The sequence below is a fragment of the Pteropus medius genome, unplaced genomic scaffold (assembly GCF_902729225.1).
Source record: "Pteropus medius unplaced genomic scaffold, Ma_sr-lr_union100, whole genome shotgun sequence".
In the NCBI taxonomy this organism is placed as follows: Eukaryota; Metazoa; Chordata; class Mammalia; order Chiroptera; family Pteropodidae; genus Pteropus; species Pteropus medius.
In genome coordinates, this window is record NW_024355205.1 from 132,447 (window position 1) to 159,478 (window position 27,032).

General features: G+C 41.6%; 2 protein-coding genes across 5 annotated transcripts in view; one reads left to right on the top strand and one right to left on the bottom strand.

Annotated features, from left to right (window-relative positions):
* DTNBP1 (dystrobrevin binding protein 1) overlaps positions 1 to 19,699 on the top strand; it is a 125,709-nt gene extending 106,010 nt beyond the window's left edge. For 3 of the 4 annotated variants that reach the window (XM_039857964.1, XM_039857966.1, XM_039857967.1), the window contains 3 exons: positions 9,679 to 9,834; positions 17,751 to 17,894; positions 19,310 to 19,699. In XM_039857964.1, coding sequence (XP_039713898.1) covers positions 9,679 to 9,834; positions 17,751 to 17,894; positions 19,310 to 19,527 — 518 coding nt within the window. In that variant the 3' untranslated portion in view covers positions 19,528 to 19,699. The remainder of the gene's footprint in view (positions 1 to 9,678; positions 9,835 to 17,750; positions 17,895 to 19,309) is intronic. The other variant, XM_039857965.1, reaches the window with a different exon arrangement.
* A 2,122-nt stretch (positions 19,700 to 21,821) lies between these two features.
* Positions 21,822 to 27,032, bottom strand: part of JARID2 (jumonji and AT-rich interaction domain containing 2) — a 239,547-nt gene continuing 234,336 nt past the window's right edge. The window contains 2 exon segments of the mRNA XM_039857822.1: positions 21,822 to 22,332; positions 25,112 to 25,219. Of these exon segments, the coding sequence (XP_039713756.1) occupies positions 22,150 to 22,332; positions 25,112 to 25,219 (291 nt within the window). The 3' untranslated portion in view covers positions 21,822 to 22,149.

Below are 27,032 nucleotides of genomic sequence, written 5' to 3' on the forward strand. Positions count from 1 at the left end.
ACATGTGTATGCATTGGAGGGAGGGTGAAGAGCAGTCCTGTAAAATGTCATTTAACCTTTCTTTTTAAAAAATGTGTTAACTTTAGCCTGCACAGGAGAATTAATTTTTCAGTTACCAATTCTGAGGAATAAGGGCTCTATAATACTCTGGAATACCCATAGAAATAATGTATGATATAAAATAAGTCTGTCTTAGAAACTAATTATTGATGAAAGCTAAACAGAAAACTTTCAAAAACTGTAAAAACATAGGGCACAGAAATCTATATTTTTTAAATTCGTGTATAAAAACCCCAATTCTAGAAAAATATTAATTTGAAATGTCACTTTGGTCTGATCTGAGACAGTTTGCATTTATTTTTTAAGGTGGGGGCAGAAAGTTGGGGAGAGTGTCTTATTTTGAAACCTAATTTAAGGTAGAAATAAAACATGACTGTTAAATAGTAAAAGTACAGAATTGGTGGGTTTTAAAATTGGACAGGAATCTTGTATATTTTGTCATCGTCTAACAAATCCTTGGTTCCTGAATAGAATTTTCCTTAATTAAATATTTTACTAAGTCCAAACGTAAAGAAAAGTAGGGGGGAAAATGTCTCAAGGAACTAAAAATATCTCTAGAAAAGTAATCATTATTGAAATATTTAAGAGGAAGTTGAAATTTGTTTCTAACAGACATACTCTGGGGAAAAGAAGAGCAGGAAACAGATTCCCTGTATTATAGTTAGCAGGTCTCACCAAATGCTGATGAGGATGTGGAGGAATGGGGTCACTCAGATACACATTGATGATGGGGATAGAAAAATGGAATAGCCACTCCGGAAGAGTTTGGCAGTGCCTTTCCAAACTAAAAAATGCACTTACGGTATGACACAACAATTGCATTCTTGTACATTTATCTCAGTGAAATGACTTATTTTTGTGCAGGAACTGGTACACAAATGTTCATAATAGCTTTATTTATAATGCCAAGAGTTGGAAACAACCTAGATATCCTTCAGTGAGTGAATGGTTAAACAAACCGTGGTGCATCTATACCATGAAATTCTACTCAGCAATGAAAAGAAACAGTTTATCAGTACATGCCACAGCTGGGATGAACCTCAAGGAAACTATTCTGAGAAAAAGTCAATTTCAATATATACTTCATGATTTATGTAAAATTTATGTAAAATTTGTGAAATAACATAGTTACAGATTTGGAGAACAGGTTAATTGTTTGTGGAAGGGGGAGGGTATGGTTATAAGAGGGTGACATGAGGCAGCCTTATGGTGATAGTGCAGTTGAATATCTCTAGCGTGGTTGTTGCACAAGATTGTACATGTGATAAGACTGCATAGAGCTCCCCACACGTGCACATGCACACGATTGCATGTATGACTGGCGAAGTCTAAATAAGGTCTACGGAGTGTACCAATTGTTGGGTTTTGATATTGTACCATAATTGTATAAGATGCATTGAGAGAGACCCAGGGTGGGTACATGGGGCTGCCCTATATATTTCTTGACAACATCTTGTGAACCTATAATTATTTCAAAGTAAAATTAAAAACAACAATTGTTTCAGGGCTACCAAAAAAAAGTGAATACAACAATTTCGTGTAGTTCAAGAAAAAAAGAAAACCTGTTGAGTGTATGCCCATGTGCTAGTTGTGGTCATTTATTTTTGGTGATTTCAGCAGGATTTTTAAAAAATTCTCTCACACTCACAGATTTTAGTATAGTCTTTTAGTGGTCATATAGTTCGACAGCCCATTGGCAGTTAAGTTTTTAAGAAAAATTATTTGGAAAGATACTTACTATTTTTATTTAGGAATTTACAGAGATTTCATATTTTTCCCTTGATCATGTCACATGTATTTTAATATCACAAAATTCTTATTCTCCAACAATGTAAAAACATCTAAATTGTAAATATTTAAATTATAGATTTTGAATTTGTTCTTAGTCTTAGTTACTTATCTTGAATGAAAATGCTCTCAATCTTTTGTCAAGATTACCACGATTTTTCTTATTTAAATTTTATTGTTTCTTTTTTAACATTTTTGGAGTAAAGAGATTCTCATTAACTCTTTTAACAGAGAAGTTTATCCTGGTTGTCCTCACATCATCCATTTCCTTCCAGCAGCTTTAGGGGCCATTTCAGTCACTAATACCTCTGTTTTTTAGTACTTATCAGCTTTGTTAAATTAGTTGTAGAATAGGTTGCAATTGTTCCTAAAATGAGCTCGATGGTTTTTTTTTATATTGCATATATCTTGTGGTACCCTTATGCCTCATCAAAACGTAATTGAGAATTGATTTTGCCATCTTCACTGGTAATGGGATTTTTTTTGTTCTTGTTTTGAGTAATTTATCCATTTAAAATTGGTACTGGTGGAGGAAGTGGAAGTTGCCGTCAGATAAACCTTGAGCAATGAATGATCTGAAATAAAAGGAAACACAGATCTGGGTTGATAATGGAATTAAATGATTACTCCTGACTCCTGGTAAGGAAGGCTACTGCAGCTTTTTCATGGTTGTTTTTTTTTTTCTTTTTAATCGTAAGGCTGTTCTTTGAAGTTCTGTAAATCTTTGTATGTCTTCCTTTCCCCAGTATAATAAATGACATCTTACATGTGAAATGGGGGTCATTTTTCCTTGTAGAAAATGCTCTATACTTTATATTTTTGCATAGTCATTCTAAAATTCACATGCTATTAAACCTTTAGATTTGAAATATTCCCTCAAATGTTCTTCCATCATTTCACCACTCCCAGAAGTAATTATTTCTTGGCGAAAGCTGGGCTGATGATTCCAGGACAAACAGCATAATTAGAACATCCTCACTCAGGCACATGGCTGAGGGTGAATCTTCTTAGCTGCTGAGCAGGACAGTTATTTTTAATGTCTGTCATGTGCTTTTTCATCATGGTCCTGACTGCGAAGCTGGTATAGTGTAACTCTACTCACTTTTCAGTGATTCTAGCTTAGTGGTCAGCCCCAAGATAGAAGAGTGGCTCTGAAACAATGTGTGAGCTGGTATATGGCAGTTGCAAGTATTTCAGATAACTCATATGTTACATACTTTAAAACCTAAAACAGTGATTTTCTTCCTTTTCTTTAAGTCATTTTAAAGTTCCCTAATCCAAACCTCCTCTTTTGTGAGTGTTGCGACATGATTAGATTTCATTCCAATATAGAAAACCTAAGATTTAAAAAAAACGAAATGTAGGATTCATAATTACGAAACACGACAGAATTGAACTTTTGAAGCAGAAGTCTTGAGAAGAATGGAAGTTTTCAAGTTACATAACTATATCTCTACATATCTATAGAAAATTTTAATTCAGTTAAAACAACATGTTTTTTAATGAAAACCCCTTTGATGGTTTCTGCATTGATCTTTGTTTTTGAGCTGCTTATTCTGGAGGTTTTTTTTTGTTTAATATAATTGAACTTCGTTTGAAGTGTTTGAAGCATACTTAATCTATTTTAGGGTTGACTTATTCTAATGCACTTGGCAGTCATGAAGCAGTTGAACAGATAGGTTGACGGCTGAAGTGAAACAAATGGAAAGGCATCTTCAGTTCACTTTTTCCACTCTTATGAGTACACCCTAAATGCCTTGCAGATTTACTAAAGGGTACTGAAAAGTGACTAATTCTTAAGTGTCTGAGTGGAGCTGAGTGAGGATGATTTTCAGTGTCGTATTCATCCTAGTTTGTGGTAATATTTATCTTTCCTTTTCAAGAATCTCTTTTAAATAATGGATATTAATACTAGCTGATGGTATTGGTCAATGCTGTATGTCTGGTGATTCATGTGTGTTACCTCATTTAATCCTGTCAACAACCTTATGAAATAGGTCTTTTTATCTCTCTTGTACAAAGGAAGAAGTTCAGATGCAGAAAGATTAAGTTATGGCTAGTAATAGATATCCTAGTTTGGGTTTCTCTGGAAGCAGAGCCTGAGATGAAGCCTGAGACTTTGCTGTGGGTAGTTTATTTGGTAGGTGATTCCAGGAAGGAGTGAGTGAACAGAGAGAGCAAGCAAAGGAAGAAAAGTCAATAAAGGGATGCATTATTCAAGTTGCTGCCATAGCCAAGGGGCTGTAGTTCCACCAGGATCTCTGAGAAGTGTTACAGAATGCCTCTTAAAATTGCCCATCCAAAGGATGGGAGACTGGGACTTTGATACACTGACTGCTATCACTCATTGGTTGAAAGCTGCCTTAATCCCCCAGAACTTCTGGGCTATGCTGGCTTGTAGGTTCTGAGATTAATACTCTGACCAGAAAAACATAGAGCTGCACAGACATGGCCTTGAGGTGGGGCCTTGTGGGCCTACAGAGGTGCCCACACGGAGCTGCCTTGCAGAGTTTAAATCAGAAGTAGGCTGAAGGGATGTGGTGTGAGATGCCAGAGGCGTCTACTAAAAGGAATAGGACCCCAGCCCACACTAATCCAAAACCTGTGCTTTTTTCCAGGTTACATCTTTCTGTAAATGAAGATATGAGATAGGGGTATAAATTAGTGCGACACAGAAATATATAGAATGCAATAATGATTATAATAATATAAATAGAATGTACATCCTCAATATTATATGTACTTGGGAATATTTACTTTTCTGTTTGTGTTGCTTTGGTTAATACTAGCTCGTGTTCTTTACATTTGTGGATTAGAATATAAGAAGAATGCCTAGATTATTCTAAATATTTAAAAACTGTAACATTTGGGATAAAAAATATACTCCATTATTGAGTTTTTAATATATATCATGCCAACAGGGTTACGCCGTACTTGGGTTTTGGAATGTGGTGTTGAGTATTTGTGAGGCGTAGAGGAATGACCAAGACAGATCACATGAACCTTGTTCATTGTATGTACTGCTATGTCGTTTTTGTTTGTTAAAAGTATCTTGATAACATCTCAAAGATTTTTTAATTGAGATATAATTGACATATAACATTGCATAAGTTTAACGTGTACAGTGTGTTGATTTGATACATTTATATATTGCAATACCATTATCACTGTAGAGTTAGCTAACACCTCCATCACTTCACATAATTATCATTTCTTTTTTTGTGGTGAGAACATTCAAGATCTAGTTTCTTAGAAATTTTGAAATACATAATACAGTATTGTTGACTATAATCGCAATACTGTACATTAGATCTCCAGCGCTTATTCACTTTCTAACTGCAAGTTTGTACCCTTTGACCAGCATCTCTCCAGTTTCCCCACCATTCAGCCTCTGGTAACCAACACTCTACTCTCTGTTTCTTTGAGTTTGGCTTTTTTAGATTTCACATATAAATGCTATCATACAGTATTTATCTTCCTCTGTCTGGCTCGTGTCACTTGGTATTAATGCCCTCATGGTCCATCCATATTGTCTCAAACAGCAAGATTTCCTTCTTTCTCATAAGTGGATGATAATCTATTGTGTATATATACATCTTCATTATCCATTCATCCATTGCAGACCTTTAGGCTGTTTCCATATCTTGGCTCTTGTGAATAATGCTGCAGTAAACATGAGAGTGCTGTTTTCATTTCCTTTGGTTAAATCCTAGAAGTAGAATTGCTGGGTCATAAGGTAGTTCTATTTTTATTTTTTTTGAGGAACCTTCATACTCTTTTTCCATAGTGGCTGCACCAATTTCCAACCCCACCAAGAGAGTACAGACCTTTTCTCCACATCTCTATCAACACCTATTTCTTGTCTTTTTAATTAATTAATTTATTTTCCTGGCTTTATTGAAGTTTTTCATATTTACATTGTACAATTCAATGAGTTCTTTTTTCAGTTATAGTTGGCATACAATAATATACCAGTTTCAGTTGTACAACCTAGAAATCAGAGATCCACATAATTCGCAAAGTAATCACCCCACTAAATCGAGTATCTCTCTTCCCCTTACATATTTATTACATTATTAACCATCTTCCTCATGCTACACTCTACATCTCTATGTCTATTCTACAACTATCCATTTGTATGTCTTAATCCCTTTGCCTTTTTTTCCCACCCTCGTAACCTCCCTCCCATCTAGTAGCCTTCATAATATTCTGTATCTATGAGTTTATTACTGCTCTTGTTGTTGTCGTTTATTCTTTAGATTCCACGTGTACGTGAAATCATGCAATATTTGTCTTTCTCTATCCTTCCTATTTCATTCAGTGCAATACCTTCTAGGTCCATCAAGGCAATATCTTTCTCCATCCCCTTGCTTTCAGTCTGTGTGTCTTTCAATCCGAAGTGAGTCTCTTGTAGGCAGCATATGTAGGGGTCTTGTTTTCTAATCCATTCAGCCACTCTATCTTTTGGTTGGAGCACTTAATTCTTTTCCATTTGAGGTACTTCTTGATAGGAATGTAGTTATTACCATTCTTTATTCTTGTTTTTGATACATATTTTTGTCTTCTTACGGAAGTTCCTCCAACATTTCTTGTAATACTGGCTTGGTGTCGATAAATTCCTTTAGCTTATTTTTGTCTGAGAAGCTCTTTATCTGCCCTTCAACTCGAAATGATAGTTTTGCTGGATAAAGTATTCTTGGTTGCAGATTCTGGGTTTTCATCACATCGAATATTTTGTGCCAAGCCCTTCTGTCCTGTATGATTTCTTTTGAGAAATCAGCTGCCAGTCTTATGGGTGTTCCCTTGTAGGTAACTAACTGTTTTTCTCCTGCTGCTTTTAAGATTTTCTCTGTGTATTTAACCTTTTGCATTTTAATTTTGACGTGTCTTGGTGTGGGCCTCTTTGGGTTCCTGTTTCTTAGGACTCTCTGAGCTTCCTGGAGATGTATGTCTCTTTCCTTCACCAGGTGAGGGAAGTTTTCCATCATTATTTCTTCAAATAACTCTTCAACATCTTGTGTTCCTTCAGGTACTCCTATGACACAAATATTTTTACATTTAATAGTGTCTCATAGGTTCCTTAAATTATCATTATAGCCTTGGCTTCTTTTTTTCTTGCCATTCTGATTGAGTATCCTTGGCTTCCCCATCCTCTATATCGGTGGTTTGATCCTCTTCTTTATCCACTCTGTTTTATCTCTGTAATATACTCTTCATCTCAGATAATGTGTTCTTCATTTCTGACTGGTTCCTTTTTATAATTTCCATTTCCATTTTTATATTTTTTATCTCTTTGTTAAAGTTCTCATGGAATTTATCTATACTTCCCTAAATTCATTGAGCATCTTTATAACCAGTGTTTCGAATGCTGTGTGTGTTAGATTACTTGATTCCATTAATTCTGAATCTCTGTTCTGTTCTCTCATATGGTTTCTGTTTGTCTTCCCATTTTGGCTTTTCTGTGTCTGTTTCTATGTAGTAAGCAAAGCTCCTAAGTCTCCCAGTCTTATTAGCAAGGCTTTGTTTAGTAGGTGTCCAGTGGCACAGTCCTGAGAGGGGTTCAACTACAGGCCAAGTTTAGCCCCAGCCTGTGCCTCTCTGGGGTCACCTGTTAAGATTCAGCAAGCAATCCACAGATGCTGTGCTCATAGTTGTCTCAAGAGGCCACACCAGAAACCGAGGCCAGCTGCCTCCAGTGTGAGTCTAGGTGTTGCTCAGCAAGGGGCACCTGACTCACTGAGGATACTCCTGGATGTGGCCTGGGTAGAGCCGCAAGTTGGGGGAGGCAGAGTTTCAGGGAATCCTCTGGGCAGAGCTACCTCTGTTATCCAGTTTGATGACCTCTCAGCTATGGCGGTGCTGCATCTGTGCACTGGTGAAGGGGAGAGGTCTCAACAAAGAAACAGTGGATACATCGGCATTTCTGTCTGGTGGAGACCCTAGCCTCTGGTCCTCACTCCAACAACTCAGTGTCCCCCTGTAAGTCCCTGGTGCCCTCCGTGCAGCCAAACCGGCACTAGTGCTCAGAGTGAGCAGGTCCGTCACCACGAAAGTCCCTTTGTAGACATGGCCCCTTTAAGTGGCATCTGCAGCTGCTGGCTGCCGCTGCTATGACCTCTGTCCCATTCAGTTGCTTGGGACCAGGCAACCTTGCGTCCTCGCCCGTCCTACCTCCTCCCGTTGCAGGGTGATTTCTTATTTCTCTTCCTAGTTATATGGCTTGTTTTTCTAACTCCCAGGCAACTTTCCTTGCTGTTTGTTCCTTGTTTCTGTCACAGTTTTGATTTGCTTGCAAGAGGGATGAACAGAGCCTCTATCATCTACGCCATATTTTACCTTACCTTCTTGACTTTTTTTTTTTTTGATAATAGCTATTCTAACAGATATGAGGCGCTATCTCATTGTGGTTATGATTTACATTTCCCTGATTAGTGATGTTGAGCATCTTTTCATGTACCTGTTGGCCATCTGTATGTCTTCTTGGGAAAAATGTCTATTCAGATCTTCTGCATTTTTTAATCGATGATGATGATGATGATGATGATGATGATTTTGAATACTATGAGTTCTAATATCCCAAAGTTGTTGACACTCTCCAGAGATGAACCAGGGGGAACAATGCCTTGGGTGAAACTGTTTTTCAGAGTTTTGAGCCTGAGTTTATCCCAGGACAGTGAGGTAGCTAAAACTTTGTTCTCCTGCCAAACTCAGCCGGGTGGATGCTGTAAAATATTTGTTTAATATAAAGAACTCAAGTTGTTATTTTCCATTTCTTCAGCCCATCAGATTTGGGCAGGGGCTGGAATTCACACAGACGGCTTATTTGGGGTATCTCATCTCACTGCATAATGGATCACCACAAACTTGGTGGCTTAAAACAATACAAATTAGCTCACAGTCTGTAGGTCAGAAGTCAGGGAATGGTGAAACTGGGTTCTCTGCTCAGGGTCTCAGAGGCTGAAACCAGAGTGACAGCCAAGCTGCATTCCTTTCTGGAAAAGAATTCACTTCGTGGCTCACTCAGGTTGTTGGCAGAGTTCCAGTTCCCTGCGGTTATAGAACCTACGGTCTCTGTTTCCTTATTTCCTTGGCTCTACCTTGAAAGATCACTGCTCATTTTAATTAAAAAGTTTTTTCACATTTTTTCATTTAAGTTTCACATCAATTTCAGGTTCATATTTTTGTCCCGAAGCATCAGATGAGTAATGTGAGGCTCAGAAAGTTTAACTGACTGAGCCAGATTGCACAGTTAATAAACAGCAAAGCCAAGACCAGACACTTTTCTAATAGACCACAATGGCTACATCTTGCTTTTTAAATAACATTTATTGAGTCCTTACAGTTCCGAACTGGGTGATAAGATATTAAAACGAATAACATATGGTAACAGTCCTTGAGGAAGTCCAGGTCTTGACCTGTTGTACTGTAATGAATAAGTCAGCTTCAGAAATTTGACCACAGTGTTGTAGAAACCTCAGGATGGAGCAGTAAATTCTGCTTCAGTAGGAGGATTAACTGAGAAGTTTGCCGGTCTTGAAAGATAAATAGCTGTTACAAGAAGAGTGGGAGATATGGATGGGAAGGTTATTCCAGGCAGAGGGAACAGCATGAGCAAAGGCATGAGATTGCCAAGGTGCCTGGCATGGCAGGTAGCAAGAAGTGCAGCATATTGGGGGAGAGGAGGCTGGTTGTATTGCAGTCGGGGCACCGGCTACAGTTTGACAAGCAGCTGTGACATTGTCAGGTTGGAGGGTAGATGCGAGCAGGTATTTATACCCATTTCCTATCTCAGTTCTTCAACCCTTGACCCAAGGTATTCTGTTTCCTTAGCTGAACTAGATGCAGAGCACAGCCAGAAGGTCCTGGAAATGGAACACACCCAGCAAATGAAGCTGAAGGAGCGGCAGAAGTTTTTTGAGGAAGCCTTCCAGCAGGACATGGAGCAGTACCTTTCCACTGGTTACCTGCAGATAGCAGAGAGGCGAGGCAAGTCCAGGGGTGGGCTGCTGGCAGCAGGGGCTCCCTGGGTGTGTAGAGATGGTATTGTGGTGCCCCCACCCCCTGACTGAGGTATCGGATAAAGCCTCCCAGATCGGAGTGGATGCATCGTAATTGTCCTGTGGTTGTTTTTGCCTCTTCTGTAGTTCTGGCTTTAGTTGAAGATATTTAGGAAATGTGAAATATGTTAGGGGGAAAAGAAAGACATCACCCATATTCTACAGCACTGAATAATCCCTATTTCTGTTTTAGGGTGGTTCTTTCGTGTGTGTGTGTGTGTGTGTGTGTCTTTATATAATTGGTATCAAACTGTACATACATCTGGTTTTGTATCTACCTTTACTTAATACCGTATGGGGCTCTTTCCCCTTATATTATTAAAAATTCTTTGAAAGGGTATATTTTAGCACTGATCTTAATATACTTAACCAGTTCCCTAGTTGAACATTTAGAATCTTTACCTCTATATATGGGGAATATCTAGATGCATAAACGTTTGGCTGCATCTCTGGTAGTTCCCAAGAGCACGCTGAGTAGCAAAGAAATCAGGTACCAGGCTCCTTCATCCGGCCTCTCCTTCCCAAGACCTGGGTGGGTGCCTCAGGGAGTGGTTGGGTAACAGGGGCAGCGGCAAAGCACTGGGCAGCTTACATTTTCCCTCAGACTGGTGCTGAGAGGGCAGGAGCAGCCTCCCAGTCACAGGCAGTGTGGAGTGCCCAGGGCTTCTGTCCTCCTGGGCATCTCGGCTCCTGGAAACCCCCTTGTCTTCCCAGATCTCTCTCTACTCAGTCTTCTTCCCCTTCTCTGGCCTGCCTGGCTCTGGATTTTGTTCTCTGTGCGCTGACCCTCATCCACACACCCCTGGTTTATCTCTGTTACCCGCACTCTGTTCCTGGTCAGTCAGTTTCATGTCCACCCCCAGGAGAGGTTAAGGAAATCAAAGAATGAGGAAGGAAAATAACATAGAGAAAACAAATGAACTGTAATATGTGAATGCCTCAGAATGCACTGAAGGATGCATTGTGTGGATAATGCTCTTTAAACTATGGTGGACAGTATAGATTTGAAGTTTAATCTCTGTCTCCAGAGTCAGCTCTCTCTGTCTTCATCTAGAAAAGTCAGCCTGCCTGTTTCCTCAGAGTATGTTCAGAATTCAGTTTCTTTAGTATTTGGTGCTCGTTATGGGGAGAGCCGTCCCTGTTGCTCCAGGGATTTATGTCCTGTCACGGGTAGGATCTGAGAAGGACACCATCTTAGTCAGCTTGGGCTGCCATAAGAAAATAGTCCAGACTAGACTTGGCTCAAAAAAAACCAAAGTTGTTTTCTCCTATTTTCGGAGGCAGAAAGTCCTAGATCAAGGTGCTGGCTGATTTGGTTCTCTGTCGGGGTTCTTCCTGGCTCGTACCTCACTGTATCCTCACTTCACGTGATAGAGCTCTCTGGTGTCTATTCTTAGGAGGGCACTAATCCCACCATGAGGACCCCATCCTCATGACCTCATCTAAACCTACTCACCTCCCAATGGCCCTACCTCCAGATACCATCATATCGGGGTGTAGGGCTTCAGCATATGAATTAGGTGGGGGGCACAAACTTTCAGTCCATCACAGACATACACTCCCTGGCAAATTTGACTCACAAATTTGAGTATAACGAGACAGTACACCAAGAGGGCATGGAGAAGGTGGTGGTAATGAAGAGTACAGTAATAGAAACTCTTATGGCTTAAACAGTTTAACACTGTCCTTGTTCAGTTTAGTTCAGCAGACATTTCCTGAGCACTCGCTAAGTGTTCAGCATACTTTTAGGCCCAGGGGAGGCAAAGAGAAAATGAAAGTGCCTCTTAAGAAGCTCCTATTCTTAAGGAAACCCATGAACACACACTGAATGGGGCGATGAAGTAGTAGAGGAATGACAGGTTCAGGAGTCCCTCTTCCCATTGATGGGAAGCGCCTTGAGATAAGGACTCGTTGTGTGTTGAAGGACCCTCCGGGGCTAGCACAGTATAGTGCCGGGTAAAGAGCAGTGCTCAGCCAGCACTTATTGAACAGATATCAGCTAAACATTATGAATTTTTTGGTTTGCAGCACTTAAAAATAATTTTCTTCAAGTTTCAAAGAAGTGTTGGGCTCATTTTTTTTAGGTAAAAAATTCAGTCAAGCATATGTTGCCAATATGTGTGGTTTTGAAAGCAATGAAGAAAATTGGAGTATGTGGGCTTTTAAGCTTTCTGCTTCAGCTAGAGCTGAAAAGATTCACAAATGACAAACATGCACGTCTCCACAGCCTGTTCAGAGCCATCCTTTAAGACTTCCCAGCCTGGCAAGTCACACTTCTCTTTCTTACTGGGTATTCATCTCCAAGGATGAACATGGGGAACGTTTAATTTAGAAGAATCAATCAAAATTAAAAATCTCTTCAGTGAACATGGTATTTTGGACTTATTCCACTAAATCAGAAATAGCACTCTGAATTTTTCTCACTTTCCAAAGCATCATTTTTTAATTAAGACAAAGGCATGGAAAGTTTTATCCAGAAAATGATCAGAGGGAAGGGTGAAGGGATATCTGTGACCACATGGTGGTGGAGGACCCCAGAGCCTCCTATGTCCGAAGAGGAATGAAGACAGTGCCAGCAGTGCTGAGACGCAGATGGGGCCTGGGACCCACCATGTGCCCAGCAGGTCTGCATGCATTAGGACATGATTAGGTACTTTGTAAGACTCTGATGCACTTGACCTGACGCCCGTTTTCTTAGAAAAGCATTTATTGCTCTCATTTTATTGCCAAGTGCCGAGGGTATTGACATTGCAGTTTGGTATGAATAGATCACCTTGGAGGCGTCCTATTCTTTAACTGTGTCTCCCCACAATTAGATCTCAGGTTCCTGTGCATCTCTGCTGAGCTGGTAGTTCAGCAAAGTCCAGCCTCTGGTGCCAGGGGTGCACCTTGTGCCCTCAGACACTGTCTCAGCCCTCGAATGTTCCAGACTGCACCCAGTACCCAGGGAAGAGAAGAGGTGATGTTGGGGCTGACGATTAAATAAACAAAGTTAGAAAAGATAGAATGGGTAAAAATGCACCTATCCTAAAATTCAGTGTTCTTCGAGATATGATCTAGAATGTAAAAATATCTCAAAACACAATTGCCAGCTTGTGATTTTAACTTTGTATGATTGTCTCCCCGGGGGTTTTATTTACAACTTTGACCCTTATTGTGATCTACTACTGGTTTTCATTTTAATTAGGAAGCATTTTAAATATCCAGAAAAGAACTGAAAATACTGTAACATACCTGTTTTCAGATTTAACGTGTTACTATTTTACGATATTTGCTTCAGATATTTTTAAAATATTAAGAAATATTCCAGACATAAAAAAAAGGTTTAAGTTATAAGGATATAAGTATATCTTTGATATAACTCCAAGTTATATCCATCTACTAAAAGTTTTAATGTTTTCCATTTTATATTTGGCTCTTAAGTCCACCACCAGTTGATTTTTGTTTATGTTCTGAGGTAAGGATCCAGTTTTAATTTTTTCCCAAAACAGTAACTATTTAAGTACCAGCATTCTTGCTCCACTGCTTCACCTTGTCTTATCCGTTTCCACACATTGTTGTCTTTTTAGGCTCTCTTTTCTATTCCATTCTTCTACTTGTTAGCCTTGAGCCAAAACCATACCATCTTAATTATATTTCATCGAGCAGTGGTTCTTAACTAGGGACAGTTTTGCTTGATGTGATTGGGGTAGGGATGTGTTTCTGGCATCTAGTGGGTTGGGTAGAGGCCAGGGATGCTGCTAAATATCCTACAATGCACAGGATGGCCCTCTGCCCCCTGCCCCCACCCTCACCCCCCCACACAGCAAAGAATTATCTGCTCCAAAGAGTCAGTAGTGCCTAGGTTGAGAAACCCTGTTTTATAGCAAGTCTTGCTTTGTGGTAGACTGATTCCTGCACACCCCTGTACACATTTCATGTATTTTTTTTTCTTCAGAGTTGCCTTGGCTTTTCCTTGGCTCTTTGTCCTTTTATAAATGTTAAAGTCAGATTTTGATTCTATGAAAAACCCTGTCTAGACTTTTGTCGGAATGGCCTTAAGTTTCCAGCTTGAGCGAGAACTGGCATCTAAGTGGGGTTGGGTCTCTGTGCACGCACATGTGAGCTCTCATCATGTTTCCTGAGCAGTGGGTAGAACTCACCTCTAACGCTGTCTGGGACCGGTGGTTTCTCTATGGGAGGAACTACCTATTCTTTTTCTCTGGTAGTTATAGCAGTTTCCTATTTCTTATTAATTTTAGCAGATTTCCCATGGAATTTGTCCAGCTTGTCTTTACTTTTCAAACATATTAGCATAACGTTGTCCGCAGTACTTGGAGTTAGGTTGGTTTTTGCATTCCTCAATTTGTTAATTTGTGCCTTTTATTGTTTTTCTTGGTGAATCTTAAATAAAACATATTCATTTTTAAGTGTTTTCTCCAAAGAACCCACTTTTAGTTTTATGACTCCTCTCTACTATATATTTCATTCACTTCTCCTTTTTAGTATTGGGTTTTTTTATTTGTCTGTTTTTTGGTTAAAAAAATTTTTTTGGTCTGATTTAAGTTGAATGTGTAGACTCAATTTTCAGCTTTCTCTTAAGGCATTCAAAGTTGTGATTTTTTTTGCTAGGGTTGAAAATTCCAAAGTAGGAAATTCTACTTTAACAGAATCCTACAAGTTTTGATAAGTAATAGATTCTGGGTATTTACAGTTTTTCATTAGGAGTTCTTAAGATTTGTTTAGAAATGTGTTTTAAAGAAATGTGTTTTAAAATAATGTGTGAAGGTTTTTCGAGTTACCTTTTATTACTGATTTGTGATTAAATTTAATTGTGGTTGGAAAATGGGCTTTTGATTTATTTATTTATTTTTAATTCAAGACTTACTCTGTGGTCCATTACAGACAATTTTCCTCCATGTTTCATGTATACTTGAGAACAAGATTCTCAGTGATAGGCATGGATTCTGTATGTGTCCATTTCATCAAGCCTGTTCAGTGGCTTGTTCAGATGTTCCCTAATTACTAATTTTTGGATTGTTTAATTATCAGTTATCAGAAGTATATTTAACCTTCCTACCTCCTATGATTATGGGTGTTACATTTGTTATTCAAGCCATCTTTTTGCTTTAAAAACGTCACCACAAAATGTGTAGTCACACAGAAATTTTGAATTATCTTCCTGGCGAATTGAACCTTTAAAAAAAATCAAGTACAACTCTACCCAAATGTTGTTTTTGTTTCCCCTTATATCTGTTTTGATATTAATATAGCTATACCAGTTTCCTTAAAGTTGTTTTCCCACTTTCCACTTTAAAAATTTTTTTTAATGTTTCTGTGTCTATTTTAGGAGCGTCCCCTATAAACAGAATATAGCTAAATTTTTATCATTTTAATTCAGTTTTATAATGTTAACTGGCAAGTTTGGTTCATTTACATTTATTGTGATTGCTGACATAACTGGCTTCATTATCACCTTATTTGGTGCTATTTTCCTGAAGGCTTTTCCTATCCTCTTTAGTCCACTTTTTTTTCCATTTTGAAAGTTAAACACCTGCCCTCTTTGACAGCACAGATGGAAAAGAAGGGACCCTCACCCTCTGCCCCTTTCAAGTCTTAAGTCAAAGCAGGGCCAAAAGCCAAAAAAGCCGAGCCATGCTGAGGACTCCATAGCCACATAAGAAAGCCTGTATGTCACTCACTTCGTGGCAGCTCAGTACCTGTGGAAGAGCGCTCGTAGCAGGAACAGGTTTGACCACTGTGCCATTAAGTGCCCCCTGACCAGTCACCCTTGAAGAGGCTCCAGGATAACACTGCATTAGTGTCCCTTGTGCGTCTGTCAGGCTGTGCATGGGAAGCAGCTCTGTGACATTGATGTGGCCAGGGCCACGGTTTGCCCCATGGTCAGGGCTGATGCAGAGCAGGCGGACTTCACTTGGCTCCTGGCTGTATTGCTTTGGATATTGCCAGTTCGATGGGATCATCTAAACTATAATAAACTGCTCCCCAGCTAAAAATAGAAATGACATACCCTTTACCACTGTAGTGCTGAACTTCAATGATTTCATGGTACCCAGATTCTCAGCTTTCTACCAAACAGGGATCTCACACTGCTTCAATTCTCATCACATCCCTACTCTCCTGTCATTACTACTTAGTCCTTTCATTCTGCCAGAATAAAGTCCCCAAATTGGACACTATTCGGAGTATTTTTTATTCAGTGTTTTACATTAGCTTACAAACTGAGAAGACTTTTTGCTGTTCCACATGTTTCTTGCACCTCAGACCTCCCTTCTGTTATTCATCACCTTCCTTTAGTTAGAGCAGGCTCATAAAGTTTTTTTTTGTTTTGTTGCTTTTTTTTTTTGGTCAGACAATGCTTATATCTTATACTTGATCTTAAATGCTATTTAATGATATATAATTTTAAATGACATTTATCTTACCTCCTTGATCTATTCCACTGTCTTCTGGCTTTTATTGTTGAGACGCTGTCCTGTTATTTCCTTATCTTTCCTCATCTGCCCTTTCTCTTTGATGTTTGTCAATTTCACTGCAGTTGATGTAGGTGAGGATTTCTTTTATCTATCTGCTTGAAATATATTTCACTTTCTTAATCTGGGACCTCAGATCTTTCAGGAAGTCTGGAAGATAATCAGCCTCTTTGAATATGGCTGCTCTCCACACTGCTCGTGTTTTGGAACAGTGTCAGCTTTTTCATTTTCCATCTCTTAAGCTCTCATGTTTCCCATCAGTTTGTTTATTTGCTGTATAATAGGGAGTTTATTCAGTCTGTCTCCTAGTTTACTAATTTTCTCTTTGGCTCTCATTAATAATCTTTAACTACTGCCCGGAGTTTTAAATTTCAGTGATTGAATTTTTCCTATCTGGAAGTTATTTGGCTCTTTTTCAGATACCTGGTCTAATTTTTAACACCTTGTTCATTTTTTATTCCATCTTGGATTTGGTTAAAATATTTAGACATTCAACATTCTTGGGAAAGGATGCTGAGTTTTGTTTCTGCTGATCCTTATTCACATTTCCATATGTGTGCTGTAAATTTGGTATTGGATCAGAATGGATTGTTTTTATATGCCTGGGAGACCCAGGGTTAAGGGTTTGTCCATCCAGAAATAATTTGTATTTGCATCTGCCAGGCACCATCATGCTTTGGGTGACTTAAATTAACTGGCTTGTAGTTTTTTGGACCATATAGGTTGTTTAAATATGAACACCAGGCCTCCAAGCCATCTCTCACCTGGTACCTAGACTCCTAGTAGTCTTATGGCCTCCTTTTGCTGGTGGGCTGATTTTCTTTTGCTAGTCTGCACTTTCACTGTAAGGAGCTCTTGGTTCCAATTCACCAGCCCTAACATTGTCTGCAGTTAAGGTTGAAGACTAGAGAAATGGCACAAGGGCAGTGACAACTTCAACTGGAAGGATAATAAAGTTTGAGGGCAACTGCAGGCAGAAGGCAGAGGTGTGTCTGGCAGGGAGCTTGCTAACGCCATGCTGCTCCAGGAGTGTCAGCCTCTTTCAGAGAGCACCCTACTCCCAACAGCCAAGAACCTGCGTAATGCAGAAATGGGTTCATCCTCAGCACCTGCAAAGGGCTGGGGTGACCAGGAAAATGCTGTGGAAGGTGTGAAAGGTTATAGTAACCAAGGTAATCTGGGATGGATTAAAGTACCAAACTGGGAGGCATCATTTAGCACAGTCTTCTGAATTCTATTTTTAAGCGTTTGCAGTAGCAGGAGATATTTTATACCTAGAAAACAATGTAGTTAGCCTAATGAATTGAAGTTCGCTTTTTTAAAGTATTGTCGAAGATAAGTATAATTTCATCACGCGCCAATCTATTCCCAGAGCCCATGGGCAGCATGTCATCCATGGAGGTGAATATCGACATGCTGGAGCAGATGGATCTGATGGACGTATCTGACCAGGAGGCCCTGGATGTCTTTTTGAATTCAGGTGGAGAAGATAATGCCATGCTGTCTCCTGTCTTAGGTAGGAGGTGACAGACTTGCATAAACATCATTTCCCCACAGAGGGAAGACATCAGAATAATAACGTACAGGTCTCTAAGCTCCCAGTCAACTTCTTGTTTTACTCACCCGTTTCCACATGTCCAAGTCCGGTCTCACAGTAGTGGGGCAAGGGAAACATTGGCTGTTTAGTCACGAATAAGTGCTCTACCCAAATACCTTCCAAGAACAGAGGGCTTTCTTGCTTTTACCTCCCTCTTCTGTCTTGGAATTCGAGTTATGTTTTTGTGGTTATTTAAGGACTGGAATTGGGGGGGGGAGGGGCAGACTCTGCTGTGCGCTCACTCACCTTGTGCTGGGTGAGCACACACTTGTCTTTAAACTCTTCCCCCTCCATTCAGCAGATGTTTATTTCATCTCTGCTCTGGGCAAGGCTAAGGCATGTGGTCAGCATTTGGCTTCTATTTTTAAAATGAGTTGCACCCGTGTGGGCACTTTCACTCCATTTAATGCCTTCTCAAAATTTCACATTCATTCAGCAAATATTTACCGAAGCTCCAGACCTTATACCTGGGCTCAGTGTAGTTTAATTTCAGACTGGACCTTCCGGATGAGCCTTCTTACATGTGCATCGCATCATTACAAAGAAAGCATTTTAAGTGTTTTCCACATACGAACAAGGGAAAGGCAAAGGGCCTTCCTCCAGCAGCACCTCGTCCAACTCCTCTACACAGTGCCACCATCACCACAGGTTCCACCTCCTCTGAAGTCAAGCCCCTTAGGTTCTTGTCAGTTCGTGTCGTCTTCAACTTCTCTTCTCCCAGCAAAGCTACGAGAACAGTGCCACACACACCCGCTCCGCGTCCTGAGAAGGCTGGGCCCCTGGAGGTGGGAAGGAATGCTGACCACTTTCCCAGAGTCAAGAAGAGATTTAGAAACAGTGACTCCATCATCTGCAGATGATTTTGATTCCTTTAAGAACTTATTTACTTCCCAAGAAATTGGAGAAATGCTGAAAGAGCAGAAGTTTTTCTCTTAGCATTGATTTCTCTGAAATTACTTCCAAGGATATAAAGAAGTAAATCTAGGTTATCGAGGCTACATGGAATGGTCCTCAAAAGAAGTACAGTATGTGCCCTTGGGCCTTCAGCACAGTATTTTACGGGGTGTTGTAGGAAGAGTTCAGGATCTTTCCATCTGTCACAGGTGGCAGAAGGGCCAGCACAGGGCCCCTGACTGCCTCAGGCATCACCTAGCTTAGCATTTTCCGGGCACAGTTCCTGCACTGTAATGAGCAGCCTAGTTCTGCAGCCCCCACCCAGCTCACTGGAACAAAAAAACTTACTCCCTTTTTATCTATGCAAATGCAAACCGCCATTTTCAGTGGCAGCTCTAAATTGCAGTACTTTTATCACAGGTTTTTTTCCTATTTTGCAGGGCCTGAATCAAGTATCGGTCAGAATGAAATTAGTCTTCAGGTTCCAAATCCCTCTGAATTACAAGCCAAGCCACCGTCCTTGTCCTCTACCTGCACTGACCCGGCCACCCAGGACCCCAGTGAAGGTGGGGAGTCCCCCGTTGTTCAGTCTGACGAGGAGGGAGTTGAGGCGGACACTGCTCTCGCCACTTTACACACCGATGACAGTGACTCCTAAATCTGGGCACTCACATTCTTTGACCACCTCTGAAGGAAGACTCAGCTGTGTGTAGAATCCCACTGTGAAAGCAGGTGGTTTTATGGAGGCTCTTGATTTTCACACAGTTGCCAATAATTTGTGAGAAAGTGAAAGAACAGCTAACAATAAAGTTTGAGGACTGACTTTAAAATGAGAGAGTACATGGCCAGTTTGTACAGAAAGGCTTCTCAATACACACCTCCTTCAGGCCTTAAGAATGCAGGAAGGGCGATTCACGTCCACGAAGGCCACCGAGGCTCGTGTTGGGCAGGGCAGGGCGGTGCACATCTCCACATCGGCTCAGCACGGAATAAAAAGCGCCCTTCACAGAGAAGTCTGAACTGTGGTCAAACAGCGCTAACGAAGCTGGGGTTTTCATACAATCATTACAGAATTATTAGCAGTCCAACAACTAACCCCTACTTTAACACTAGAAAACACATCTGGGCCCAAAAGATGAGATACATAAGCCCAATCAGTACACCATTCTAACTCCTGACAAGACACTAGTCCCGTGGATGGCTCGTTTCCCTTCCACCACCACTCATGGCCCAGTACCTAGCACCCGGCGAAGGGATAGCTGCGGCCTGTGGACAGGTTCCACGTGCTTGTCCCACTGGGCCACACAGAAAATAAACAGCAGCCATTTGGTTTTGCTCAAAGGGGATGCAAGCCACCAACAGCAGGTCAAAGTGAGATGAGAGGATGAGAATGTGTTGTCTGTGCCACTCCCTGGCTGAGGGGGGGGGATCCTCAGCCCTCTGCGCAATTCATGTATCAGAAAAGAGAGCTCATTTCATTCACTCATCTTCCACAAGACAGACAAATGTCCAAAAAACTTCGTTTTTATTATTAAACCTTGTAGTACAAACCTGAAAAGTAAACAAAAAACTGGCAATAAACAACATGAAGTCTTCCCTCCCAAGGGAGGAGTGCAGAGCAGCGCTAATAAATTAAATGTCAAACTGTAAGCCATAGGCAGAAGTTTACTGTCAAAAAGAGGGAAAGTACACAGCAAGGCCATAAAAACCGGACAACCACATTGGAAAACACTTGACTCTGTTTATGTAACTGTTAAATATTCCAAAACAGTTCAGTCTTCTGCAACAGCGACCAACACAGCGGATCCCAGGACGTTCCTGACAGCCCCACCGGCAAGCTCAGTGCAACACGGTAGCCACGGGATCGATGAGTCCAATTATGAAACAAAGGACAGCTTGTGAAAACAGTTTCCCTTTTTTATTCCACACGTACTGTACACACAACCGGAGAAGGGCAACAGCTACTCCATTATTATTTTTTTGTTGTTGTTCAGTGATGTAAGCAGCACTTATAAATGTTACAAGAAAAACCCTGTAAGCATCCAATCCAACCGATGAAGAAACTGAAATGTAAGGCTTTTCTTCATCTTGTCTTCTCACCCCCCTCCCCACCCCCCACCGAGAAAAAGGCTCAAGTATTTAAAACAATTTACAGGCGTATGTACAAAAGGATGGGATTTTTTTTTTTCCTTTTTTTCTTTTTTTGTTACAACATGAAGAGAGAAAATAGACAAGATGAGCGCAAATGCATTTTCACATTCAAAAAGAACTGCAGACCTCCTAGTGGCTCTAAATGTGATCATAAATGAAACAAATTTAAAAAGAAAGATTAATGCTGACTTGTGAAGGTGAGAAACAACAAGCAGTGAGATGAGGATGGAATGTTAGAAAGATTGCACGTCTATGACAAAGAAGCACTTACGGCTTCAATCACTTTTTTCCTTTTTTTTTTTTCTTAAGGATGCTATTGAAGGGTTTTTTGATAAAGTAGCCAACAGCACCAAAAAATAACAGAATGGATTTCCTAATGAAATCAGGCACAGGTTTCCCGCACGTGACCCCTCCAAGGCAGACAGTCTTTTTCTCTCTTTTCTTTTTCCCTTAAACAGATGCATAGTGATGTGCTGGTAAAGAGAACCTAGTCACTCAAATCTCCTCATTTTGCCTATGGTTAGGAAACAACGTCCGCCTCCAGCTGCCATAACCGCCCGAAGAAACAAAATGGGGGTTCTCCGGTTTTAAAAAAGTACAAACTCATCTTGCACATGACAGAAGAAAAGACAGCCAAAGTAAAGCCATTTCTTTTCAAGAGTTTAAAATTGTGTATTGTGTGTGTGTGTGTGTGTATTATTCAATGTCCTATCCTTTTCTCTAGAAAAATCTGCTCACATGACTGGTTTTAAATTTGTTCTCAAACTTCACCCTCTTCAAAATGGTTAAAAAGGCTTTCCCCAACAGTTACAAAAAAAAAAAAAAAAAATCAAACAAACAAAAAGGCTTTTGTCAGCCACAGGGGCAATACAAATTAACACAGCCCCTCAAGGGTTTTAAAACAGTGAATATACGGCAGTTTCAAAAATCTGACTGCAGTATCTAGGTATTCTAAGTACAAAAAAAAGTTCAACAGTTTAATGCTAAAACAAAATTAGTTCTCTAAAACCAGAAGAAAATCTTCTTTAGAGCTAGTGCAAAGACAGCTTGTATCCTACAGCAAGTACTCCAAACTAGAATATAATAATTACAAAAAAATAGATCTCAGTCGACCGCGGTGCTGGCAGCTTCACGGTGAGCTCGAAGCACTTCTGGACGAGCTGGAGGAGGACAGCCGGGAGGGCGGCACGTCCACCGTCGCCCTCTTGCGGGGCCCCCTTTTTGGTGCAGGCTTACCGAGACAGTTCTCAATGCTGCCGTTCCTGCCAGGTACCTTGCCACAGATCTGATTGACCAGACTGATTATTTGTTCCTGTTTGGGGTTGAAAGGAAGACACAGAATTAACAAACCAGAAGACTGCCGTCCCCAGAACCACCCAGGGGAACTGGGAGAGCAGAGCTCGTCAGTGTGGCCAGGCTACCAGTGCCCCTCGTCAGAACGTATCGGGATGGAGATTTCTCTGAGCATCGCCTGAAGAGTGTGGCTCAAGAAAGGCAGGGAAAGACTCTGGAAATCTCCCCCAGCGACTGCGAGATGCAGCAGGCTTGGAGAACAAGTTAGACTGCTTCGTGAGGACGCGGTCTCTTACCTAGGCACGTAGGATAAAATGCTTTCCTTCTTAGGGAGCAGGAAGAGCTAACCTCCTCGCCCACAACTCAAGGGAGCCTAATAGCGCCTCCTGGTGGCTGCAAGGTTTAGACAAACTAATATGCTAAAGCCCCGAAATACACAAAGCCCTGTAACTACACAGGGTGAGTACGTAATTGTTAGGTCCAGTCTGGGTCTGTACATTTGCCTGGAGTACTGATTCCCTCATCACGTACCAGATGCACCTGAGACAGGCACAGTTACACATGTCAGCAGGTCGACCACCAGGAACCTCCTCTGTGGGGGCTCCATGACTTTGGAGTTTAAAGAGATTAGCTGGCTGCCCTCCCTCCGCCCAGGAAGGGGAGCACTCAGGTCACCGCTTCCACAATGAGCATGTAGAAGAGAAGACCCATGGGCTCGATGAGGCCTCAGGTCCCCTCAACTTGCTCCTTGGATAGTGACAAATGCCTGAAGCTGTTTCAGTGTCTGACTTGACACCTGAGCCTATTTCACCTGCTGTCGCAAATAAACATTTGTTTAGAAAAATTTCCATTACTCCTTCCTTCTCAACGAAAGGCAAATGAAAAACCATGCTTTTTTTATAATTCACTCAAGAGAACAACATATCTGTTGGTATCAAAAATACAGTTGTAACTTTAACTCATAGTCATCCAGTTTTAAAGGACCCCACAGAAAGAATATCAAAATGGTATGTAACCTGACATACATTTCATGAAACCTGCTCTGGGTCAGCCCCAGGACCTGCTCTCTGGCCTTCTGGAAATGGAGCAATGGGAGGCACTCATCATACAGAAGTGACAGGTGTTAAAGGCAAAGAGTGAAAAGTATCTAAAAAGAAAGTTAAAGGTGCCCTAGGAAGGGCCCGGGCTGTACATCTGTAATAAAACAATCTCTGTGGCCATTTAAAACATTTACGATAAACATGCTAATAAAGGACAGATGAGCTTCTCTAAAACCCAGTTATGTGACTAAAGCCACGTGGACACCACGAGGAAGCCCACAGTGTGCGGGCAGAGGGAGGGCACGTGTCTGCTGAGCACTGGGGCTGAGAACAAGAGTTGGTGGTGCTCTCAAAGCCATTTCTGAAATCCAACCCAGAGCTAGAAATTCCCCAATTAAAAAAAAAAAAAAAAAAAGTTCAACTGAGGGAATGGACTTGCAGATTTTCATTTACTAAAATAAACCAGGCACTGGCAAAGTAGGAGGTTTCTAAGTACCCTTTGATGACTAAGCTTCAGACTGACAGACCCTACATATGTGATTCTTTTTCCAGGATTCTGGTTACATCAAAACACCTAGCGACAAAATGGGCCGGAGGTGCAAACGAACCCACATTTTGTAGAGCTTCAAAATCACCTTGGAGACCCCCCGACCGCCGCAGGCTCCCTCTGCCTCTGCCAGTTACAGAGAGCTACTCTGACTCATGCACGAGAGATTATTTTTAACCGTGTTCTGACATTTGCTGTCAAAAGAAGCAGGGGGTGCAACGCAGTAAATGCTCTTAGAAAACAAAGATGCAGAGATCTATTTTTAGCTTCCCAATCTTTTAATTTAGCCACAAGCTTATGTCAACTCTAACCCACGGCTGGAGCCCCTGCAAATGCCCCATCCCCTCCCACATCCTGCCTGAGCACCTAGCCCTGCCCGGAGGCTCAGGTGTGTGATAGCCAGATGGGGCACCTCCCACAGGACCAGCCTCTGCAGCTCTCATCGGGGAGCAGGAGGGAGGCTCAGGGCAGGGCCTGGGGCTGCACCCTACATACAGCTTGTGGCCACCACTGACACTGCCATGGAGAGGGCTACACTCCAGAAGACAGGGAGGCGGGGAGGGGCTGCGCAGAGGAAGGGCTCGGGGTTGCCATATGCACAGGCAGCCCACCATCCCGTCTGGAACTGGGCCCTGGCCACGGATAACAGTGCCGTCCCCCATCTCCCTAGTAGCCAGATAGTGTGGCACTGTGGACACCAGGACGCAGATCCTGAAATCAAATCTCTCATAAACAGAGGTCCTGGTGGCCTGGAAAACTGACGGGAGCTGTCAGGGCTCGGGGTGGGGAGGCAGAGCTGCAGCCCTGCACAAGGAGGAGGTGTGGACAGGGCTCTGATACAAAGCTACAGTTAACATGGAGAAAACTGGAATCGAACCAAGTTTGTGAAAGTGAAATTTCCACAGTTTCAGTTCTGGTTTCTCAAGATCAAGCCGAACTCCCTCCCCAAACCCCAATTTCCCTCACACTGGAACAAAGAGCCACTTTCCCATAAGCCAGGCTGAAAGCACCCAGAACCATGCTGGCTGCACTCAGTCTTAACCGTGCCAAGCTTGCCCGAGTTGGATGGTGACAGAGGCTCAGTCGTCCCTCTTCAGAAAACAAGGGCAGGTGTGACAGTGGCCATCCCCTGCAGAGCCCCTGGCTGCCTGGGCACTGGGAAAACCAGAACCCGGAGGCTGCATCAGGCAGGGCCCGCGGCAGGGACTGACCTCATCATAACGATACATCAGCTTCAGTCCTCGGCAGGACTTCTGCTTCTCCACGTGGCGCAGAGCACACTCCAGGCAGAACACCACGTTCTCATTCTCCTGTACGACCTGCAGGGAAGAAGGACTCCTGAGGTTCAGAGGGTGATCGAAACACTGCTGTGTAGGGGACGTGTGCCTAGGAGGGGCAACTGAAAGCGGGGAGGGTTCTCAGGAACAAATCAGGGCAGGCCTGTCCCTGACGTCTATCGTCCAAGCTAAGCGGCGTCCAGGACTCAAAAACACTGGAAATTGATGGGAGCAAAACAAATCGCCTGGAACAAGGTCTTCAACTGGGAAATGAGTAACTATCTCCAGGGTGCGCCTAAGGGTAGCCTCGAGTTCCTTCCAGATTTCTGCTGCACTTTTCCTGTGAGAGGTTCTAAGCACTGCTGGCTGGTGAAGACGGGATGAAGTAGCAATGCTTATTGATAAGCTCAAGTTCTAAGAGCTTCTGAGACATTTTGTTCAAAAATTACCCTGGCACAAGAGGTGTCATAATGGCACAGGTGCAGGGAACACACCCAGGACATCCCAGTGGCTCAGTCAATACAGCTGGTTACATGGAAGCTGGCCCTGCACACCACTGGGGGACCCGATGCCTCTGTCCAAACTCACCCCGAAACTCTAACCATCACAGTTCTCGATCCTCTGCAAACCAGACAGGCTCCCCTCCTGCCAGCCCCAAGAAAAGCCTCTAGCTGCTGTGCGAATGCGCACACCAGGCCCCAAGACTACACGGAGGGCAGGCAGCTGGTGCGTGGACAGGCCTGATTCAGCACAAGCGGATCTTGACCAAGGGCGGCAGGGGGAAGAGGATGGCTGCCTGGTTTGCAAGGGTTCTTATACCCTGACTTCTAGTTCTGTACTCATTCTGCGTTTAAAGAAAGAAAAAGAAAATACTGCCTTAAGCCAAAAGATTCAAGAGGTTCACAGGCCTTTTCATAAAGATTTTGGGGACAGAGCTACGATTCTTATCTTCAGTTTTTCTAAGCAAATACAAGAACACAAGCTGTAGGAGTAAGGAAAATGACACTTATTTGCAAAAACACCTTTTACAGACACTTGGGGCTAGGGACAAGTATGGACAAAAATTTTTAAAAAAATGGACAAAAATATGAAAACGTTAAACAAAAATGCACAAACTTATTAGGAATCTAAACAATGAAAATAAAACCTCAATTTTTACCTATGAATTTAGGATATATGCCTTATAAAATAACATTCGGGCTGATAAGAAATACCTAGTGACAACTCTCAAGGTTCGATTTTCTGAAGGACAGCCTGAAAACGAGCCAACACGTCACTGTCCGCAGAACCCTCGGGAATAGACCAGTGCCACACGGAAATCATAACAGTGTCATTTATACTCATGGGGAATAATGTGATTATTATTTCCCATGGGAATAATTCCATTTCAGCACAAGAGGAATGGACACACCAAATCTCTTCTTACAAGGACATTAGTAAGACTGGGTTAGGGCCCACCTTATCGGCCTCATTTTAACTTTATTACCTCCATAAAGGCGCTCTCTCCAAAGATAATCACATTTGCAAGTACTGGGGGTTAGGGCTTCAACATCTGAACTTTGTGGGGTTACAAGGAAGGACACTAGCCTTCAGCTTTCTCATTCCTTTTCATCTCAGATCATCCAACTACTTTGAAAGACACAAAGGAAATGGATTTCAGTGTTACAAATATAGTCTGAACAGAGAACTTTGTGTATCTTTCACGAAACAACTTTCTCTTCCTTTCTTTTAACCGTAAACATTCTTTTCCTTTCCCCTGGCTTCATTTCTAGGTCCTGAAATTTTAGGTACTAATTCTAAAAATACACCCACTTTAATAAAATGCATTACAATTTAAAAAAAAAAAGTGGAATAC